This window comes from Balaenoptera musculus, chromosome 2 (genome assembly GCF_009873245.2).
Source record: "Balaenoptera musculus isolate JJ_BM4_2016_0621 chromosome 2, mBalMus1.pri.v3, whole genome shotgun sequence".
In the NCBI taxonomy this organism is placed as follows: Eukaryota; Metazoa; Chordata; class Mammalia; order Artiodactyla; family Balaenopteridae; genus Balaenoptera; species Balaenoptera musculus.
The window spans coordinates 90,998,238-91,020,303 of NC_045786.1; the positions used below are offsets into that span (position 1 = coordinate 90,998,238).

Below are 22,066 nucleotides of genomic sequence, written 5' to 3' on the forward strand. Positions count from 1 at the left end.
CCTTCCACTGTGGACTTTATTGGTGATAGGCAAAGGCTGGGGAGGAGTGGATCAAAGCATAAACTCTGATTCATTGGTTTCTTTCTTTCTTTTGGTAGTTTCTAGGTTCTTTTGCCTGAATTCCAACACTAAGCTTTCTTACAGTGTCATTTGCTGTGTGGAATTACTTACCATCATTGTGTTTATAGGTCAGGGTGAGTGCAGTGTGCTGTCAGTAGGTAAAGAAACCACTCGCCATAAACGGAGCTGCTGAACACAGAATCATACAATACGCTTCACTCAGCAACTCCCGTATCTGCAAAACAGCAATAGCTCTCAAACTTATGTGCAAAAAATCACCTGGACAGTGAGTTAAAACAGATCACCGGGCCCTACCACCAGTGTTTCTGATTCAGTAGGTCTAGGGTGAAACCCAAGAATTTGCATTTAGCCAGTCCCCAGGTACTGCTGCCTTCCAGAACCAACCGCACTTGGGGAACTATTGATTTACAGGGACCTTGCAAAGTAAATTCTGTGACCTCATAGTGAGACTTAAATAAGGCATGGGTACCAAACTTTTAAAAAAATCGCTGTTGTGTCTACACCCGGCACTCTACACTCAGAGACTTTACCAAGTAGCTAACTACTATAACTTCTTTTTTTCAGTGTTTTATATTAAGCAGGCCTCAGCCACTAAAATTGGTATTTTGAGCAAAAGAATGAGGAAGACACAAAACCACCTGATGGCTGTGTGGCCCTCTCAGTTGTCGGGTGCTTTGTGGTTTACGGAGAAACTTCCCTTCCTATGGTTTTGCAGGTGGTAGAGAAACTGTCTCAGAGCTGTTGTGATTTCTTCACCAAAACCAATTGACTAGGAATGCTAATACTAGCACTCTGGTCTTCTGACATCAAATCACCAAAATCACAGTAAGAAGTTGTGCACAGAGTTGACGCAGGCAACGGAATTGTACGAGGTGAACCCTGAGATCCTTCACATCCTGGGGTCTGAGGTGGGAGTGGCCAGGCCGGCTTTAGGACCCAGCGGTCTCCAGCTAGCGACTGGACACTCCTATAAGCGGCAGTCTGGGCTGAAGTCTGGGCTGAAGTCGCAAGGTCTGACTCTGCAACTCTGGCTGCAGTGGGCCAGTCCGCTCAGCCGGCTGCTGCAGTGGCTCAGAGCCATGGGTAAGTGCCTTTTGGCAGTCAGGGAACCATCATGTTAGAGGCACCTTCCTAGGCTTGGGGACCACAGTCGAGACAGAAGGGGTCCCAAGTGGCTCCTGCAGAGGCCTCAAACCCTTGCAGCCAAAGCTCCTGGGTTAGTGTATGGGGAGTGCAGGCAGAGAATTGCAGGGGTGCCTGAATCTGAGGTTCCAGATATCGGCTGGGGAAGGAGGGACAGGCCCTAGGGTCTCAGCACCACCTGGGGGCAGAACCACCAAGGTAAGTTGAGAAAAGACGGGGGACCTGCAGGACCGAGCTCAGCTCGGTGCCAAGTCATCCACTAGGAAGGGCTCTCCAGGGGAAAAACTTGCAGAGACAAAAGCGGGCACCACCACCCTTTCCACCCCCCTCCCCCAGCCCTGCCTTCGTCGACCAGAGTTGTCTTGGGGCCGGCTTCCAGGTGCTGGTGTGCCCTGACTGGGTGGGGGTAGGGGTGTGGCTGTGAGAGGCTAGGGCAGCCTTCTCTTCATCTCCCATCCCGTTAACCTCTGTGCCCTCTCCCAACCCTGCTGTTGCCCTGTCACCTTTCAGGTGCCATTCTCTGCTCCAGCTTGGGGTCCCAGGCACCTTTTCCCCCATCCTCGCCCTTGCCCCTGCCAGTTCCAAGCCCCTGGGACCTGAACATCACCACACCGCCTAGCCGCTTTGAGCCAGCCTCTCCCCTGATTCCCCCAGGTGAGCTCCTAGCTCCTTCCTCCCTTCTCCACTCACCATGGCAGACCCTCAGGCCGGGGCAGGTGCTCTTGACCCTTTCCTCCCTCCCTGTTCCCAGGCACGGAGGGGCGTTGGCTGTTCTCCACCTGCAGGGCCAGCAGCTGACACGGGCCCACACAGTGTGGCCGGGACTACACCGGCAGCAGTGTGGTGGTGACAGTGGGGCCGCCGGGCCTCTGAAAGGCGTGCAGTTGTGGTGGGCGCGGGGCGCCGGCCAGTATCTGTAAGTGCGGAGCAGGAATAGACGAGGGTGGTGACCTGCGAATCTGAGGTTCTGTGGTCAGGGGAACCAAGGCTGCGTACGCACCATTTTGCGTCTTGGGGTATTCCGCAGTGACAAGCGGCCAGGGCGGCTTTGTCCCTTCTTCCAGCGGAACCCGGGGAAAGGTGGCAATAGTCGCCACCAAATTAGCCGTACCCAGGAGCCTGTTCCTGCCAAGTGGAGTGTCCCTAACCAGCGGCTGCCACCAAGGGTGGCTTGAGCTTCCCTCCATCTCCATTAAGCCTTGCGAAGTAAGTGTAAAATCTAGGGAATTTCCTGCCGGTCCAGTGGTTAGGACTCTGTGCTTCCACTGCTGGGGGCCCGGGTTCAATCCCAGATCGAGGAACTAAGAAACCACAAGCCGTGCGACGCGGCCAAAAAAAAAAAAAATGTAAAATCTGATTTTATGGTGTGCACACCTAGTCTCCCCATTCCTTCAAAATCGACTACGTCCTCCAAGTCCTTCAGATAAGAACTTCTGAAGCTGCCTCTGTCAGCAATCTCTGCCCTGGGCGGGCGGCCCGAGGACCGATGGTCAAGGGCCGGGGACTCAGCCCCTGCTTTCCGCAGGATCTCAGCCTATGGAGCCGCAGGCGGCAAAGGTGCCAAGAACCACCTGTCACAGGCGCCTGGAGTCTTCCTCTCCGCCGTTTCCCCCCTTGGTCGCGGGGAGCTGCCTTACATCCTCGTAGGGCAGCAGGGAGAGGACGCCTTGTCCGAGGGTAAGCGGAGCCAGTGAGAGGGGGACGGCTCAAGCGCCCCAGGGCGAGGGCTGGGTGGAAGGAGAGGGCGCTCCTGGGGTTAAGACCTCAGCACTGAGAGGGGAGGGTCCCGGACCCCCGCTGATTCCGGCCCCGGGCGCCCGCCAGGGAGCCAGGAGAGCCAGCTCGTTCTGCCTCGGAGAGTCTCCGGCCGCTGAGGAGCACGCGGCGACGGAGGGGATCAGAGGGGTTCCGGGGTCGCGGAGCTGGGCAGGAGTCGGAGCGGATGGGGGTTGCCACCGCCGTCTTTCGGGTACTTGCTTGCCTCGGCGTGGGCCGCGCCCGACTCCAGCGCTCAGCGTTGAGGTCGCAAACCTTCCCGCGGGCGCGCACGCACACGAGCTCCTTGGCGTCCCCAGAGCCCTGGGCCTGGCTGGGAGCCCCTTCGCTTACTCCAGTCCCCGGGGCGGGGGCCCTCACCCAGCGCGCGGGTCGTCGTCGCTCGACGGCTAGAGGGCGCGCCCCGGAACGCTGCTGCCGCGTAGCTGCGCGCCCGCGAGCTGGAGCCGCTGCTGGTGGCGGCCGGAGGAGGCAGTCGGGCGTACCTGAGGCGGCAGGACCGAGGCCGGACTCAGGCCATCCCCGAAAAACTGCAGAACCGCTCGGCGGCGCCGGGAAGCAGCGGGAGAGGCGCGGCGGTGGGTGAGGGCGCGGGCTGCGGCGGGGAGGAGGCCGTGCTCCTCCTCCCCGCGGCCGGCCATCCCGCGGTCTCTCCGCAGGTGGAGGGGACGGCTGGACGTCGCGGGCCCCCTCTCTGCCGGCCGGCCGCTCACCGCGGGAGGGGGCGGAGAGTGGCCAGGGCTGCAGGGAGGCCTGGGCTACGCTTGGCTGGGCCTCAGCCGGCGGCTTCAGGGGAGACGGCGGCGGCCACCCGGGTAGGTGAACTTTTGGGGAGGGCACCTGGGCAGCCCCAAGAGTGAAGTGAGGTTAGAGCCTTAGAACAGACCTAGTCCCTCGGGAGATAGTTGAGTTAGGAAAGGTGTTGAGCTACGCTCCAGGTCAGAGTAGGTAGAGTAATAGCTGTTAGAAAAGGAGGTCAGGTAAGTTGCAAATCACACGTGCGGATAGGACTCCTTCGATTTTCTTTTACATCCAGGACCTTTGTCATCACAAGTCCCGTCCTCGATCTGCAGCAGTCCCAGGAACTTACAGCTGGCTGAGTTAGCAGGCTGAGCAGGGAGGCAGAAAGGCAGGGATAGTTTAAGTCAGCAGTTCTCAAAGTGTGGTCCCTGAGCCAGTAGCATCAGCACCACCTAAGAAGTTGTTAGAAATGCAAATTCTCAGCCCCCTTCAACCTACTGAATCAGAGACTTTAGGGGAGGGTCCCACTATCTGTGTTTTAGTCAGTCCTCTAGGTGATTCTAATACACTCCAGAGTTTGGAAACCACTGCTATAAAGAAACAGAGCCTTTGTGTCTGTCTGGGCTGTACTGTTCATAAGTACTTTATACGCATCGTCTCCATTATCACAGAAGTGGAATATGTGGGTTGGGCCTCTTCCATTTGATAGCTGAGGACATGAGATTAGAGAGGTTCAGGCAGACAAGGAGCCATCCCAGCCATCGTGAACCAGGCCTTCAGATTCCAGCTGATTACTCCTCTCCCACTTCTCTGGCCCCTCAGCTCCCACATGCCAGCTGGCAGCACCTGTACTGTAATGTGAGTGTAGAGAAGGCCACACCGGGGTTTCCACTGGGAGACTCCAGCTTCCCCACTGTTCATAAGCCAGCTTCCCAGCTGTGAGGCAGCTGTGTGCCCCTTAATCCCCCATTTTGTAGCCAAACCCTCTCTTTCAATTTCCAGGGGGCGATGCCTCAGAGACTGACATCCTCTGGGCTGATGGGGAAGATGGGGTATCCTTCATACACCCCAACAGAGAGCTCTACTTGCAGCCTCTGCCAGGTGTTGGCCCCTATCCCCCACCTTTCAGCTAGCCTAGCCCTTTTCCTCAGTCCCTCCCATCTGAGCCACCAACTCTGCACTGTGAACTACCTGTTCTTGCACACCACAGGAATACTTGGGAACTGGGCTGTCAGTTGTAATGCCAGTATGAGGCATTCTGGTCTGCTTGTCAAATATCTCTTGCTATGAATTCTCTTCAACTACCTGCAAGCTCACGGATCCCAGAAGAGGAAGCATACAGGCTTGACAGAAGTCCCCCAAGCTCTCCCACCCACCCTAGATGCCTGGCACTGCTCCTTGTTCCAAAGTCCAGGGCTAAAATTAACCATGAGGCTGGAAGAAGTACGTATGCCCCCCATGCTCACCCTGCAATATGAGTTCTTTTACTTATAGTCATGGAGAGGTGGAGATTCGATTATACCTCAATCGCGGTCACTGCCTTTGAAAATCTGCCAGTGGCAGGCAGAGCTCCAGTTGGCCAGATGCATGTGCCCAGAGGGCATGGAGCTGGCTGCAGAGAACATCACCCGCATGGGTATGTCCTGCCTGTGTCCGAGGTCTGGACTCCTGGGGCCATGGGCTGGGGGGAGCAGTAGGGCACGGGAAGGATGCCTGCTGTGTGCCAGGCACCATGTTGGGTGTTGGGCAGGGGATTGGAGGTGCATCTTTGCCTTCAAGGAGCACATAGTCTAGTGGTCTAGTGTGTGAGGGGAGATATCTATCACCATCTCTAGATATACATCTACATTTATATCTAGATATATCTCATAGTGACAATTGCCATGGGAGGTGTAAAGTATTTTAGGGGTTCTCAGGAGGGAGAGGTTGCATTCATTTAGGATAAGTGGGGAAAGCATCATGGAAAAGTTAACACTTGAGCTGAGTCTTGAGGCATGGGTAAAACTTGGGGTAGAGGGACAGAGAGGCATTTCCCACTGGAGATGTGTCTTTCTCTCTAGACCTGCCCACCCCTCAGACCCTTTGATTCTGATGGTGGCTGTGATGTTGATCTTGACACTGAGACTCCCTATGGTGTGTGGGGTCCTGATTCTGGGTACGGAGCATCCAGCAAGCATGGCTGATTTCTCCACTGAACTGATGGGCTTCTGTGGGGTCCCAGGGGCAGACATGGCTGATTTCAAGACCTCTACTTCCAGCAGAGCTGTGGTGGACTCCTCTGGGGTTCTAAGAGTAGAAGCAGCTGGGGAGGCCTGAGGACAACATTTATCTTAATGGGCATCTGGAGAGGTGTCCTGGGAAGGGGGCAAGTCAGGGCAGGCCTGATGGCCAGGTAGAGAGTGTGCTGTTTTTCCTCCCACCCTCAGTGAACCATAAGAAGTGGCAGGGCCTGTGGTGGATGAGGCTGCCAGGCCCTGAGCTCCAGCTGAGCAAGCTCACCTCCACCATCAGGACAACCCCCAACCCCTACTACTTCCAGGTGGGGCTTGGCCCAGTCCTGGCCTCTGCCCCCAGGGCTTACGGAGGTTTCCCAGTAAATGTCATTCTGCTCAGCTGCGTCCTCCCCCTCCTTCTGAGAACCTGTGCCCTCTGAATCCCCACCCTCCATCCTGCTCCCTGTTGTGGTGAATTATGGATCCCAGAGAACGTCTCGTCCAAACCCCTTGTGTAGAGAAGATGAAGGTCAGAGAAGCTCCTAAAGGGAAAGTAACCTGTCCAAAGTCAGCTGTCATCCCCAGTTCTGGGATGGTAGGGACCTTAGGATATGATTCCTTTGGAGCAAGGGTTGCTTCCACCCCAGGGTGTATGCAAGGACCTAAGGGAAGCCTTAGCACAGACTCCCACCCCACCCCCTTAGCCCACACCTGCCCTCTCTTCTGCCCTGGCTCTGGCCTAGTCACCGTCGCCCTTGCAGGGTTTGTACTTGGGGACATGCCGTGATGCGAAGAGCTCAGACCCTCAGAGAGGGCCAGCTGGGCGTATGGAGGGCAATCAGGGGGACAAGGGGGACCCTCGAGGACCCTCCCCAGACCCAGTCACCCACTCACTTCCAACCTGTCTTCCTGCAGAGCCCTGGGCCATGGTGCCTTTGGAGAGGTCTATGAGGGACTGGTGATTGGCCTTCCTGGGGACCCCAGCCCCCTGCAGGTGACTATCAAGGTGGGAGGGGGTGGGGCTTCCAGCTGACAGTAGGAAAGAAGGGTCCAGGGAGGAAAGAACAATAGCTGGAGCTAGGGTCAACCTGACTTCCTGAAGTGTCCAGGGCGCTCAGGAGCTCTGCCCTCTGCCTCCCGAGACTCTGCCAGAACTCTGCTCTCAATAGGACCAGCTGGATTTCCTCATGGAGACACTATCATCAGGTACACCTGGGGCCAGGGGCAGGCGTGGAAGATGGGAGGAAGGCACCCAGAACTGCCTGCACAAATAGCCTCTCTTCACCCTGGGGCTGAGAGGTAGCAATTCTAGAGACACAGAGGTTCACTCCAGTCTGTGGAGCCTAGGGCATGGTTTCTCTCCCTGCTGGTGATGGGATATGTGCACCACTGGCTCAACAAGGTCAGCCATCAGAACACTGTGCTGCGTGGGGCTTAGCATCCAGGCTGCCCCTGGCCTAATTCTGCTGGAGTTGATGTCTGGAGGGGACATGAAGAGTTTCCTGAGGCATAGGTGGCCACAGCTGATGAGACCCTTCTCCCAGCCCTCCAGGCCCCTCTGAAGACCCTGTTCATGTGTCCCCAAACCTGCATGGTCTGATGCGCCTTCTGCCTGACCCAGGGCCAGCCATCACCTTTGGCCATGCAAGACCTTCTCCAGCTGGCTTGGGACATAGCCCAGGGTTGCCACTACCTGGAGGAAAATCACTTCATCCACAGGTTGGAAGTGATCCTGGCTCTGGGGACCCCGAGCCCAACTCCTTCCCCAAGGAATAGCCCTTCCACATAACTTTTAAGGAAAAGATCAAGGCTGGAGTTTCTCAGTTCTGGCAGTGAATTTTTTACCTGACTCTGCAGGGACATTGCTGCCAGGAACTGCCTGCCGAGCTGCACCAGACCCAGCCAAGTGGCCAAGACTGGGGACTTCGGGATGGCAAGCACTGTCTACAGGTGTAGGACCTGGGGATGTGGAGAAGGCTGATGCTCCAAGGGAGTTTACCAGCACCTTTGGGCCATTTAAACAATTCATCACTCCTCTCCTCCCTCGTGTAGGGCCAGTTATTAAGGCAAGGGGAGCCAAGTTCTGCTGCCTGTCAAGTAGATGCCTCCAGAGGCCTTCCTGGAGGGCATCTTCACATCCAAGACAGACTCCTGTTGATAACACGCCCTCCCCTGCCTTGGGCCACCTCATGTGAGGGAAAGGGAAGCTGTGCCTGATGGGCTTCACTTAGTTCCTCCCACTTGTGATGCAGGTCTTTTGGAGTGCTGCTCTGGAAGATCTCACTGGACTACATGCCCTACCCTTGGCCCACCGATCAGGAGGTGCTGGACTTTGTCATCTGAGGGGGATGGATGGACCCTCTCAGGGGCTGTCCAAGGCCTGTGTGAGTATGGAGTGCTGCCTCAGGAGGGAGGTCTTTCACAGCCATGGGTTGGCATGAACGCCTGCCTCTCCCCAGGTACCATATCATGACCCAGTGCTGGCAGCATCAGCTTGAACTTCACCCTAGTTTTGCCAGCATCTTGGAGGTCTTCAATAGCGCATTCAGGTGTGCCCCCTGACCTGTGCCGACCACCCTGGACTTGGGGGTCAGGAGGGAAGCCATAAAACAACACTGTGGCCCCCTGCTCCCCTACCCTCCCATTACAGAACCCTGATGTGCTGAATTCACCCTTTCCGGTGGAACTGGGACCCATCCTGGAGGAGGAAGGGGCTGGGGAGCCTATCTATCTTTGGGGGGCCTAAGATGTCCACCGACCCAAGAACCAAGTCCGGGGAGCTTGAAGAGCTGGGGAGGGAGCCTCCTTGGCCCCTGGCCTCAAGCCCTCCAAATCCAGGGGTCTCCAACCTCAGAACCTTTGGAATCCCACCTATGGTTCCTGGGCCCCAAAGGGCCCTGAGGGTGAGGACTCTGGCACTGAGGGTAGCAGTTCCTCCCTGCACTCCTCCCCAGGCTTCTAGGTGGCTTATGTTCCAAGTAGCCTCTGTCCCCCACAGTCTGTGCTGTATGTCTGGGCCTGTCTTAGGGCTGGCCTGGCACCATGGACCCTCCATCCTGGAAACCAGTCTCAGGCCTCCTGGGCAAGAGTCTGGCCGCTCCCAGCCTTTGATATTTGGGACCAGAGGCTACTCCCCCAACTCCCAGGTGTAGGTGGGGAATTGAAATTGCCTCCTGCAGGAAGCCTTCTCTAGATTGCCTTTACCCCGCTAGCGTCCTCCATCTGGGCAGCCCCCAACACTACAGATACCTCTAATAAAGAGCTCTTCTCATATCCTCCAGTGATCTGAATGGATGTGAGGGATGCCAGGGAACTGAGAAAGAAGGGACCAGAGGAGGGAGGGGATGAGGCCTGAGTCAAAGCTGGTGTCTTTGAGTTTTATTGGGAAAGGGAGTCCGTTGTAGTGTGGGAGGTCAGACCAATAGATCTAGTACCTGTGAAATAAAGTTCATTATCTGGCTTCTCTGGAGAGGTATGGAGCCCCCTCAGAAGAGCTGGGCTGAAGAAGAAGCCACTCATCCCACTTCTACTCCTCCCTCGCCCGGTCAATTAGTGTCATCGGCTCTGGGAACACTGGGGCTTTTATGGGGGCCAGGCCCTGCGCGTGCAGTGTGTCCCGTAGTGGTCGGCACCTGGCCCTATAGGACCGTATGAACCGCCCCGCACCGCGGGGTTTCAGTCTCTGCCTGCATGCATGGCGGGGATGCAGGCGCAGGTCCTTCTGTCAGACCCTCCGGTCCGCGGAGACAGGGGCCCAGCCTCATCTCTCAGCCAGGCTGGCAAGGATGCCAATGAGATTGTCCAGCCCCAGCAAGTAGCCGTCCTCTCGGTTGCCCTCCTCCCAGGGCCGCCGGTGGTCCAGGGTCTGGCCGTCGGGGAGGGGCGTGGTCTTGCCGAAGTCGATGAGCCATACGCCGGCGCGGTGGCAGTGATCATGCACGAAGAGGAGCGAGCTGCCGATCACCTGCCGAGTCCCACACCGTCAGGCTACAGCTCTAATCCGGAGAAGCCCTCCACCCTATTCCCTCACAGACCACAGACACGGTACCTGAGCCCACCCCTCTTACCTCGTGCTTCCTAAAGAACTCAGAGACCTCCAGTGTGTCCCGGATCTGCTGCAGACGGTTCAGATACCTCCTCTGGAGAGGGTAGAGTAGGAGAGGAGAACAAATTAACTAAATACCAGTGGAACCTCTGCGAATATGAGGAGCGCCATGATGCATGCTTGGCTTGGCAAATACCGTGGTGAGGAAGGCACAGGCCCCCACGTGGCGCGCAGCCCAGAAGGGAAGGAATGTAAAGCAATTACAACACAATGCGATAAATGCTATGATGGGGGTCACATAGGGTAGGGTGCTACATAAATTGACCTGACCTGGGGACACCCCTAGGTATCAGGCTCCCCAACACCTCAGGGTTCTGGGATCCCGCGCTCACCAGCACTTTGGCATCCCCTTGCACAAACTCCTGGAAGACGAGAATCACCTGCTCCCGGCTTCGCGTGGTCTTGAAGTCTGTGCTGCAGGAGCCGTCGGCTTTCTGTAAGAGGTGGCCAGAAATTGTCAGGGGCCCCGTGCCCGCCCGAGAGGAGAGGATCAGGCCAGAGCAGCGGTACCTCCCGGGACGTTGAATGCCAGGGACAGCGAGACTGCCGCCAGAGGTTGCCTTTTCCGGGGACTGTCGGGGTGGGAGGTCAACATGGAGGACAGACACCGAAGAGTGGGGCCGGGGGGTGGTGGGGTGGGGGAAGGGCCCGGGAGGTGCAAAGCGAAGCGGGCGTGGCTCACCTTAATGCCCTCGATGCGGAAGCCGAGCGTGGTACTGGAGCTGATGCCTTCTCGCCACTGCATGTAGCGCGGCTTAGTGACCGCGCGCTGCGCGTGCTCCTCCTCGGTGGGTGCCGCAGGGTCTACGGCCAGCATCTTCTTGTACATGTCCTTCCGCAGCTTGGGCCGCTCGCGGGCTTTGGTCAGCTCCTCTTCCAGGTAAGTCCTACGGAGGCGCAGGCAGCGGCGGGGCTTGAGCGGGCGCACACCCGGACCCTGTAAAGCACGGCCTTGGGCACGCGTAGAGCGCTCGTCCCCGCCCCGGGCCCTTTACAGGTTCCCACCTGCCCGGTAGGGCACGCGTACCTGACGCCCATCTTGCAGTCAAGTACGCAGGGCCCATCGAAGCCGTCGAGCAGGTCCTGCAACTGCAGGTAGCTCTCGCCATCGCGCTCCACCACACCGTGGAAGGCGGGCACGCAGCCGCGCAGCGCGTCCGCCATGAGCCGTGCCAGGCAGTAGCGCTCGGGCTCTGAGCTACGCTTCAGAATCAGCCCGCTGGTGCCCGCCGCCTTGAAACTCCCTGCGGGCAGGCGCTAGTTAGTGCTGCCTAGTCCCTTCCTCCCCGCCTCCACCCACCTCCCCCGCGCCTGCCCCGTGCTCACCCGTGTGCCCCGCCAGCTGCACCCAGGAGTAGCGCTTCTTGAAAGGGCTCATGACGGGCAGATTCACCATGGTCCGGATCTTCTGCCAGTGGCTTTTCTGAAAGCGACACGGTCCCGGTCTGTAAGTTAGCGTCTGCATAAGCCCTCTTTCCTCTGGAACATGGTGTCTCCCCGCCCAACCTTACAATAAGCAGCTAGGGCCTGATGAGTCAATCATTCATTCGCTCAGGGAAAGTTTACTGTGAGCCCGTGTGGCGGACCCTGAGACAAGCACATGGAGGCGACAGACATCCAGCTCTTCAGTGTGCTGAAAAGAGCCCTGGGCTCAGCGTCAGAAAGCTCACGTTTGCACCCCAGTTCTGCTGCTCCAAAGCTGCATGGACAGGTTACTAAACTGCTCTGTCGAGGTTTTAGGACTTTTGTGAGCATGAGAATCACATGATGGTCACTCGTTTAAAAAAATGCAGATTTTCAGGTCTACCACAGGGAAATTCTGAGCAGTCTGGGGTGGGACCAAAAATTTGCATTTCTACCAATGCCTCCGGATATTCTGGGGCCTGAGAAGCCTCTGAGCTCAGTTTCTTCATCTGTAAAATGGGGAAATAACCACTCTCGCTGGGTTGCTGTGAGTAGTAAATGAGGCTTGAGTGTGACAGATGCCCCCACCCCCAACCCATTCCTTGGCATGAAGCAGTAGCTGGACAAATCTGGATTACTGTTTCATTTACTTGGGACCATTGGTTCCTCTCATTTAAGGAGAAAGACAAACATGGAAACAAACCATTACATAGGCCCAGGGCAGGGAGGCCAGCCTGGTAGGGCCTGGAGAAAGAGTGGCTTGGGGCTCCCCAAGGCCCTCTTGCTATCCCTGGATGCATCTCACTCCTAGCCAGTTGACAAGGCCCAGGGCACCCTTAGTCCTGATCTGGAGCCAGAAACCTGGGCTTTGAAAATGGGATAAAGAGCTGAGGGTCTGTCATCTTAGATGAAATTGGGAGGGAAATGTAGATTTTGGTGTACCTTTTGCCTCTTGACCATTGTGTCTAGCCTTCACCCAGTCCTGAGAGTATCTCATACTCTGGACCTTTCCTCTTCCCACCCCAAACTCATCAGTCCTGTGTCTACCCACTGAAGTGCAGAGGTTTGCTCATCCAAACAGTGTGTCTGCTGCCTCCTCCCAGGGTGCCTGCCTTTTAGAGGAGTTACACATGTGTGCCTCCACAAGGGTGGAACCCAGGAATCCAGCTTCCCTGACCAGAGGGTGTTCTAACAGGGAGAGGGAGAACTGGCATGCTGGCCAAAGCAGGGGAGGCTGATGACCATAAAACCCCTTTCCATGGGGAGGAGATGGAAGTTAGTGACAGAGCACTGGATGGGGAGTCTGGAGTTGGTTCCAGTCCTGGCTCTGTCACTTTCTAGCTGAGTGAACCCAAGAGAGAGTTTCATCTGTGTGAGCCTGTTTCCTCTGGACCTAGCTGTTGCCATAACACGAGCCACCATTTACTGACCGCCTACTGCATGCCAGGCACTTCTCATCTCCATCAGACAGCGTTGCTCCTGTTTTCCTACTGAAGTCCCTACATGGCACACTAGGGTGTGATCACTTGTCCAATCCCCAGGGATCTGGGGGTGTAGCCAGAAGCAGCCCACTAGAAGCATGACATCTCTTTCAAAACTCCCTTTTTTACTCTTTAATACATACAAGGTTTGCATTATGCTGCATAATAAATCCAAGTTTTATTATAAAACTCTCCCACCTCCGAATCCTCAAATAAAATTCCAGGAAGATGTATGTGCTGTGTGTATTGAGTGGCACCATCCGATACCCTCTTCCCCCACACTCAGTTTGAGATTCATTATGCTGCTGCACATGCACAGCAAGTGCATGAGGTGGTAATTATTGCCGTTTTACAGAAGGCAATCAAAGTTCAGAGAGTTAACATCCCCTCCATCCCTGCTCCCAGCCCCCAGTCTCTGCCTTAAGCTCCAGTTCAACCCCCTCCTCATGCATCAATTGCCCCAGCAGGTTCCAAAATCCATGCTACCACCCAGACTCCCTTTAGGGGTCAAAGGGGACCCTGCAGGAGAAAGAGTTTTGTACAAGAGGCAGGAATTTGCAGCCACAAGGTGGTATGTTTTAATCACTGAGGAAACACTGAGATCTGTCTGCGGACCCCTCTCTGTTGGCTGGACACTTTTGCTTCATCCAAAGGGACGGGTTTAATGGTTGGGCTTCGGGCAGCTTTAGGGACTTACTGGCAGAATTTGGGACCAGAATGGACTTCATCAGAGGGTACATCTAGTTCTGTAGCCACCACAGTAGAAGACGGAACCAGCCTTGGGTTAGGTGAGATGGGAGAACGGCATCATCCTTTCTTCTGGGATCATGTGGGAGCAGTGAGTGAGGCTGGAAGGTGGAAGGTGTGCCTGGTAGAAGAGGATTTAGTAGCTGCAGTCCTGGGCTACTGACACTTGATTGATGTGTGATAACATAGCATTGACTTGCTCCCAAGCTGAGGTAACATGGGGTCATCTCTCCACTCTCCCCACCCCAGTTTTGTGAGGATCATTATCAGCCAAGAGCAGCAGAGACTAAGGCTGGTTCCAGCCGTGTGGGTTACAAAGGGCTTTCACACCCGTAATGCCATCTCAGCCCTCTCAGCCACCTCTTGAGGTGGGTTGGTAATGACAGGATTTAGTTCTTCTGCCAGTAATGCATATGGTCAAACATGGAAGGAGTTGATGCAAGTATCATGGAACTCTGTCGTCTTCCATCTTAGGGAGCTACCTCCCCCAGGGAACATAATGCATATAAAGATGCACGTATCCAAAAAGGTTCTTGGAGAATCGTTCTTTGGTGGGTGGGCGGGGATTTGGGCACACGAACAACAGCAGGGAATATATTTTTGAGCAGGTAAGGCTTTTATTGTATGAATATCAGAAAGCAGATTTATTATGTTACAGAGTGAAATCTAGCTGAAAAGAGGGCTAAAACTCCATCCTCTTGGCACAGTCTATTCCACCACAGAAGTCTGGGAAAGCCACTCACAGCAAGAGGCTACCCGGACATCTTGGGACAAAAAGCTCAGGAGAGCTGACCATGTGAAAGAGTCTTTGATGAAGTCACAGGAGGACCCTCTGATAATTCCTCTCTCATGGAGCTGGACAGGGAGCATCTCTCTCTGGGCAGGGCTTAGGTGGATACTAGCCTCAGACCCTCCTTTGTCTGAGCTCTATTTGGAAGCCCTGAGGACTCCTCCTTCTCATATCACACCAGATATTCAGTGTATCTTCTGCCAGAACAGATCCTTTGCTTCGTCTTTGGTATTCATTCCCATCCTTCCTGACTTCTACTCCCTACCTCCAGCCATCCAGACTCTGGCTAAAGCTCTCTACCACCCAACCCCCTTGCCATGTTCCCAATACTCTATCACATAAGCACTCCTGGTGGCGGTGGTGATGAGAACAATCCGTTTAAATTTATAAGATGATTTGCACTAAGGTATAAGTGACCCACGACTTCACCCTCCCAGGGGTATTTGCTTTTTAAAAAGGAAGCCTGTTAACCTAAATTCTGCTCTATAATTAGTGATAAGTGAAGTGTGGGAGTTCTGGGTCCAGGACAGGATCGAATCCAGGTCTCCTTACCCATCCTGGAGCACTGAGAGAAGAGAACCAAATGAACAAGAGTCAAACACCCTCTCTTCTGCTAGAGCAACACCCCAAAATTGTTTTAAGAGGCAGACAAGGCCTAAGAATACAGTCATGCCAGCCACCCTTGGGGATAGGGCCCCAACTCCTCTCCTGGCCTGTATGGTTTTCCCTGCCCATGACTCTTCCCTCTACCGTAGGAAAGGACCCAGGAGGGAGGCAGGCTGCCCAGTCCCAACTACCTTGCGGGGAGCCCAGCTCCAGGCTCTGGGAAGACTGTGCGTGGCTCCTAGGAAGAGAAGTGAAGGATGTACAAGCCGGGCAGAGGCTACCCTCTCTTCCCGTTGTCCACCCAGGCCTGAGTTGTAAGGGGCTGGCGAGCTGGGAGCTGCCGAGCACTGCCTCAGCACCCTTCTCCCAGGTGCATCCTTCACGGTCAGCCAGCCGATGGGCTCTGCTTCCTACCCGGGGAAGCCCTAAAGGCAGCCTGGGCGGGCGCACTGTGCCGCTCCCGGCCTGGCCTGGCCGCGAGGCAAAGTCCGAGCCCGGCCCTCCACGCAGACGCAGGCGGCCTCTGTCAACAGCCCCTGGCTTATCTGCCGCTGCCTCGGCTGTTTGCCTTCGGGGAGGCCCCGGCGTGCTGGGGGTTGGGAAGGCCTGGGACTCGCCGCCTTGGAGCTGGAAGGGCCCTCAACGGCCATCTGCTCCAGCTCCTGCCGCGCCGGGTGACAGCGAGGCCCAGAGTGGGAGAGGCCGGCCGAAGACGCCCAGGCATAGCTGCGACTGGTCCCCGGAGTCTTGACCCAGGCTGGCCTGTCTACGTTGTGCACGGTCCTGGGCCGCGGGACCTCCTCCGCCTTTGCGAGGAAGAGCGAAGCTGGGGGCTTCCCTCGTGGCTCCCTTCCTCCAGCGCCCGCCTCTCAGCTGTCAGAGATTTGAGCGGGGGAGCGGTGGGCCCACAGCTACTGCTCCGGGTTTTCAGAGGTGGGGAGGGAGGAGTCCTCTCACTGCCCCACATCACCGCCTTAGAAACCACTGGGCGGCACCCGCCTCCTTTCAGGCGCCAGGGTTGCACCAGGAATGATCGGGGATCAGGCGTACCCTTACGCCGGGGGAGGAGAGAGGGACTCCCCGCACCCTACACCTGGTGGCGGAGTGTGTTCCTGCTCTATGAGAATTTTCCCTTCTTCCTCTTGTGTCACAAACCACGCCGCCCTCTGGGTAATGTAAGTCTCAGGGGTAACTGAGTCACGGAGCCACGCCAAGTCATTACAGTGACTCCCGCGCCTCGTCCAATCCGAGCGCGGGGGGAGCCCAGGTTCAGCAGGCCCCGGCAACCCCGGCGCGCGTCAGCCGCTCTCACCGCCCTTCTGGGCAGGCCCCGAGCCACCAGAGCCTGCGGGGCGCCCTTCGCCTCTCCCTCCACTCCAGGGACACTTGCATAACGTGGATCTAGAGCAACTCCTTCGCGTTGACCGCGGATAGTTATTTGAAGTATTTGGCCTTGGTTAAAACCAGGGGGACAAGAAGGCTATCCTGGGCGCGGCACAAGCGGGAGGGGCAGGCACCGGGAATGACTTCACCGCACCCTAGCCTGGGTTATCCGAGGGTCAAACCTGGCCCCGGAACATCCAGGTTACCAGAGGCGGAGATCAGCAGGCTGGTTCCACCCTTTCGGCCTCAGTTTACCTTCTCCCGGGCCAGAATTAGGAGAAGTAAAGCGGAGGAGGGCTGCGTTTCGCCCCCTGCCAGAGCTCCCAGTCCCGCGCCCCTCCCTTCCCTGCGTCCACGCCTGGTGCGGGCGCCGGGAGCAGACGGCGGCGGCTAGCGAGCAGAGCCTGGAGCGCGGCTCCACTCCCACTCAGGAGAGGGAAACCGTGGCAACGGCGGGGGTGGGGCCGCGGCGCGGGAGAGGGGGAGGCAGAGAGGGAGACTCGTTGACCCCACTCTCCGAGAGTTCGTGGGGCAACGCTAAGCCCCTCCGATCCCTCCAACCATCTCTCAGCCAGCAAGTCACGCTCCCCCCCCGCCCCCTCCCCGCTCCCCGTGGCCGGTCGCAGACTCCTCCTTACTCTCTTAGACGCCCCAGGGCCCGGGCCGCGACTCGCCTGTGGAACCGGGGTGACCACTGTAAAGGTGAGGGGTCGGCCCGGCGCCTCCCTTAGACCCAAATGCCCTCCTAAAGAGTGAGAATCGGACGCGCCGGGGAGGGAGCTTAGGGCAGGAGTCGGTCCGCAGAGAGCTCAAAGCAGGTCCCCGCGCGCAGCCCCCGCGCCCCGCGCTGGCCCCGCCCCCGCGGCCAGTACCTGACCCACGTCCTCGCTCGTTTCCAGCTGCACGTTGCCGCGGCTCCGGCTCTCGCTGTCGCTCAGAAGATCGTCCTCCGAGTCCTCGGGCAGCGACGAGGAGCCAGTGGAGGAGAGCGACGAGGTGGAGAGGCGGCGCGGCTGCTGCAGGTGCGACGAGCCCACGGCCGGGAGCCAGCCACCCTCCGGCTTGGGCGGCCCGGGGCTGGTCGGGGGCACGTCCGGCTCCTCGGCCGTCACAGTCAGCTGCGGGATCACCGGGGCAGGGGGAGCCCGCGGAAGCCCGTTGGGGATCTGTCCCCCCCGCCGCTTGGCCCCGCGGGCCCGGGGCTCCCCTGCGGCGGCGGCGGCAGCGACCGCGGCGCAGCGCGCCTCGAAAAGCAGGCGCAGTTCCCCGACACTCCGGCGCGGGGCCCGCTCCAGCCCGGGGCTGCAGGGCCCCGCGCCTCCCGGTCGCGCCATGCCCGTCGGGCCCCCGGGCAGGGTCATTTCCCAGCAACAGAGCCGCCGGGGAGCCCACCAGCCCGCGGCGCGGCGGGTACTGGAGCCGCTCGGCGCCCCAGGCTTGAGACTGCCCCGAGGCGGAGCCTGCGCGGCCGCTCGCCTGGGCCCCGCCTCGGCCGCGCCCCCCGCCCACTCCTTTCACTTTCAGAGAAAGCGCGGGCCTCCTTGGGCTCCTGCCCGGACGGGAAGGCTCCCTGTTGCTCCTCCGGGTGGCCGGGAAGCCCAGACCTCCTGGAAACACACAAAACCCGGGCCTGGCCCTCGCGGCCTCTCAGTGCCCACTCTCGAGAAGACCGGAGGGGCTGCTCCACCCCACGCAGTGCCGCCTCCCCGGGAGATTCCTCCTGGCAACTCCAAGCGCCCCGACCCCGCAGGGGAGGAGCTGATCCAGCTCTTGCTCTCGCACCCAGTCCCTCGGGCTCCTTTCCGCGTTCCACCCATCCTGGGCTAAGGCTTCCCGGTCTCCAGGGCTTTTCTCCGCCCGGGGCCCCTTCGGCACAGAGTTCAAGGCCTTCGGCTTCCCAAAGAAGCCTCACCCCAGGGCATGTGCCCAAGTGGGGACTCTGTCTTGGGAACGAGCTGAGGCTTCTCCCCCTCGCTACCCCTCCAGCTCCCCACTTCCCGGCTGGCAGAGTACAAGGTCAGGGGGCGGGACCCGGATCTCTCCAGGTTTTCCTGGCGGAGACCTGGGCAGCATCCTTGGCTGCTGGCTGGCGAGGGCTGAGCCCTTCTTCCTCCTTGCCTTTTGGAGTTCAGGGCTTGGACTCTGCTGTGGGGCTGTAAGCAAGTCATTTCACCTCCTTCGAACTGCTGATTCTCCTTGGCAGGGTTGCTGTTCACCTCACAGGACTGATGTGAGAATAAAATGAAAGATGCGATATCTCTAAAACGTTAGAATAATTTTAGTGTGAGTGGTAGAAAGAGCCAGCCTCAGGTTCACCACACCCCAGATGTGATTTTAGGCAGTCTCTTCACCTTTCTAAGTTCCATTTTCTTACTTGTAAATGTAGGAAAACCTCACCTGACCTCACCTGAGTCGTGGCTGTGAAACTGGGAAGAGGGTGCTAATGGTGGTGAAGGATCTCATACACTGCAACGTTCTCAGCAGTGGCATCATAGTGGCGGGTCTTTGGTCACTTCGCGTGTTAGCTGTCAGCTGAGCTGCAAAGGCTGCTTTGAGTAGAAGTCAGCATTTCACAGCATGTCCTGTTTTCCCCCAAATGCCATGAGTGAGAATCCCTCATCAGGTGCCTGGTGCCTAGGGATTATTGGGGGACTTCTGGGGAGACTGCCCTCAGAAGGATGGCCTCTGAGCTGATGAAGGCCAAAAGGAGGAGCTTTCCTTTCGTTATCTCCCTTCAGCCAGAATTCAAGGATGGCCCAGGAGGAGAGAAAAGGAGGGTTCAGAGAAACAGTGGGAGCCTTCAGCAAAGAAGAAAGGAGACGATCCCTGGGGGGGAATTGATGAAGAAGGTAAAAGTGTGGAGGAAAGAGTGGGAGGGGGAGGAAGGAGGAGAAACTGAAGGAATGAAGGAGTGAGAGAAAGAAGGAAATACAGGAGTCTGAATACTTAAGTCCTCTGTGGAGAACCTGGGAAGACACATGGCTATTTCTCTGGGACACAGAGGTCGGCAGGAGCCTGGGTGTTTGGGTGAGGGGTGTACTCAAGGGCTTGAAGGCCCAGAAACACCCATGTCTCTTGCTCTCACTTCTCTCCCTCCTTCAGAGCTACCCTGCTTAATGGTGGGAGCTGGGAAGGTACTGCCCTCAGAGAGGAGACTGGGGGCAAATCCAGGGTGGAGAGAGTCAGCAAGGACCTGTCAGAACTGGAAAGGTGGGAAGAGAAGCAAGAGGAGGGAACATGTACTCCACACCTGTGTGCCAGTCAATGGATGGGCAATGTTGGAGGCATGAGCAGGCTGGGAGCTGGTGTCAATCTGGCCGCCACAAGAAAACTCAGGGCAATTCCTTTTTCTTCTTGTATTAGGCCCTTGTCCAAGGCCAGCAACCAAAGAAGAGGTCTTTGCCACACCTGCCCAGGTGTTCCTCACTGGGAAGATAAGGGCAAACCTGGGAACTGCATATTGAAATGAGAGTTAATTTCATAGATTTTAGAGTGGGAAGTACTTTTAGATGCCTCTATCATCCTCACAGTACAGCAGAAGTAACAAAGGGGTTAAGTGACTCAACCAAGGAGGTTAAGGCACTTGTGCAAGGCCACACAGCTAGTTGGTGGAAAAGCCAGAGTGTGTCCTAACTTCTATTCCTGTGCTATGCTCAGTTTCTTAAATTAACAACTTGTAGTTCAGTCCCGAGTTCCTTATCCAGTGAAGGCAGTCTGCCTCCACCTACCACAGGCAGAAAGCATAAGGGGGCAGGGTTTAGGGGTCCCAATATAGCTGTGGGACAAGGTCAAAGGGTTCTCATGTCCTCTTAGGTGAGCCAGGAATGACCTTTCAAATCCTGAAATCCTGTTTTTGGGCCCCAGTTTTTCCAGTCCTTGAAGCTGAGTAGATGGATGTGAGTAGAGGGGGGTGGAAAAATCAGGCTGACTACTACCTAGGTGGAGGAATGGCCTCTTGTGTGCTGCAAAAAATGGAGGTATGAGGGCAAAGAAGAATGTTTCACGGTTTTGATGGTCATTAGGTGGCTGATCTGAGATGGGCCATGGGAGTCCCTGTGTCTTATCCGCAAGGTCAGCTATGTGTCTGAGGAGAGAACTGATCTTTCCTCTTCTTGTGGCCTCTCAGTTCAGGGATCCTCCTGAACCCTAGAGGCCTGCATCCTGGGGTGTCTGAGTCTTCACCCCTCTCCATGTCCTTCAGGACTTATCAGGCATGAGGGCTACATCCCTCCTGGGGGTAACAACCCTGGGGCACAAAAGCTGGGGAAGGGGGCGCCTAAAGAACGGGGTGTGTGAGGTGAGGTGCTTCTGGTTTTATTCCCTAGCCTGCCTCATTTACCTTTGTTCCTCCTCTACGCAACCCACAGGGCAGCACCAGTGGCCCCAGGGGCAGGAGCAAGGTCACTACTCACCATCTCTATGCCAGTTTCTGCTTCCCAAGACCCCGAAGGCAGGGCCTCTCACCTAGGAGAGAGAGGATGAATGGGCCACCTGTTTTTTGTTGGTTTTTTTTAAAAATAGTTATTTATTTATTTATTTTGGCTGTGCCGTGTCTTTGTTGCAGCATGTGGGGTCTTTAGTTGCAGCATGCGGGCTTGGGCTTCTTAGTTGCGGCATGCGGACTCTTAGTTGTGGCATGCAGTATCTAGTTCCCTGACCAGGGATCGAGCCCAGGCCCCCTGCATTGGGAGCGTGGAGTCTTACCCACTGGACCACCAGGGAAGTTCCCCACCTGTTGTTTTGAGGGGATTTGAAAGCCTCTCCAGAGAGAGCTGAGCCTCTATGGTGTGTGTGTGTGTGTGTGTGTGTGTGTGTGTGTGTGTGTGTGTGTGTGTGTGTGTGAGCGCGCGCATTAGGGAGGCAGAGGGGCGGCATATGCTCCTTTAGACCAGGTGGTACAGGGTTTCATTCTAGTCAACAACTCCCAGACATGCTCTGTGGTGCTTAGTTTAGTGTCCTCCAAGGGACTTTCTGACCCCAGGATTCCAATATTCTGTGACAATACCTATGACTCATTCATCATTTACAGAGCAAACAAACTTCCACTGAGCAGCTGCTATGAACCAGGCTAGGTGAAAGGGATACAGCAATGAGTAGCTCCTTACCAGGAGTGGTGGTACATCATTTCACATTGTCTTCTGATGGAAGGAAGGGAGAAAGGACCCAACAGAAAACAGCTCCCAGGATGATAAATGGCTGTATTTACTGTTCCCAAGGGACTTTCAGTGAGACCTTGGTCGTTCAGCTGCTTCATGCAAACCATTCCCCAACCCTGGTCAGTCTGTTGCCCTTCTCTGCCCAGGGCACGGTAGAGAGAGTGCTGGAGGGCTTCCCAGAGCCAGGGCCCAATGAAAACTTGCAGATGGGGAAGAACTGGAGGTCTCTTTCCTCCTGGAAAGAAAAGTGAACAGCTGTCTTCATTTGACAACCCAAGACCCTTTTCCTTGCCTCCGGGTTTCTCCTCCTCCCCACGCAATCTCTGACTCCATAATTGATAGAATTTGTGGTAATATCCTGGGAATGTCTTCTGACAGGACTTGGGATCTAGCAGCGTTCACTGACCCGCCACCATCTGAATCACTCTCCTCTAAAACGA

The 22,066-nt window shown here is 56.7% G+C and overlaps 2 protein-coding genes across 2 annotated transcripts; one reads left to right on the forward strand and one right to left on the reverse strand.

Moving 5' to 3' along the window:
* The first annotated feature begins 1,160 nt into the window (after nucleotides 1–1,160).
* LTK (leukocyte receptor tyrosine kinase) lies at nucleotides 1,161–9,227 on the forward strand. The gene is given in 27 exon segments (XM_036842011.1): nucleotides 1,161–1,164; nucleotides 1,735–1,878; nucleotides 1,976–2,074; nucleotides 2,077–2,140; nucleotides 2,750–2,901; nucleotides 3,049–3,071; nucleotides 3,073–3,173; nucleotides 3,175–3,193; nucleotides 3,426–3,582; nucleotides 3,660–3,815; nucleotides 4,744–4,837; nucleotides 5,221–5,279; nucleotides 5,282–5,390; nucleotides 5,802–5,896; nucleotides 6,168–6,294; nucleotides 6,296–6,333; nucleotides 6,848–6,960; nucleotides 7,097–7,184; nucleotides 7,362–7,476; nucleotides 7,572–7,673; nucleotides 7,812–7,904; nucleotides 8,007–8,107; nucleotides 8,206–8,338; nucleotides 8,414–8,483; nucleotides 8,605–8,671; nucleotides 8,674–8,770; nucleotides 8,772–9,227. Coding segments are annotated over 27 exon segments (2,565 nt in total). The 3' UTR covers nucleotides 8,917–9,227.
* Nucleotides 9,228–9,315: 88 nt separating this feature from the next.
* ITPKA (inositol-trisphosphate 3-kinase A) lies at nucleotides 9,316–18,417 on the reverse strand. The gene is made up of 7 exons (XM_036840491.1): nucleotides 17,343–18,417; nucleotides 11,386–11,482; nucleotides 11,087–11,303; nucleotides 10,742–10,946; nucleotides 10,392–10,493; nucleotides 10,022–10,093; nucleotides 9,316–9,918 (listed from the first exon to the last, which is right to left on the reverse strand). The coding sequence occupies exons 1-7, from the start codon at nucleotides 17,829–17,831 to the stop codon at nucleotides 9,715–9,717; spliced, it is 1,386 nt and encodes a 461-aa protein (XP_036696386.1). The 5' UTR covers nucleotides 17,832–18,417; the 3' UTR covers nucleotides 9,316–9,714.
* Between the last annotated feature and the right edge of the window lie 3,649 nt (nucleotides 18,418–22,066).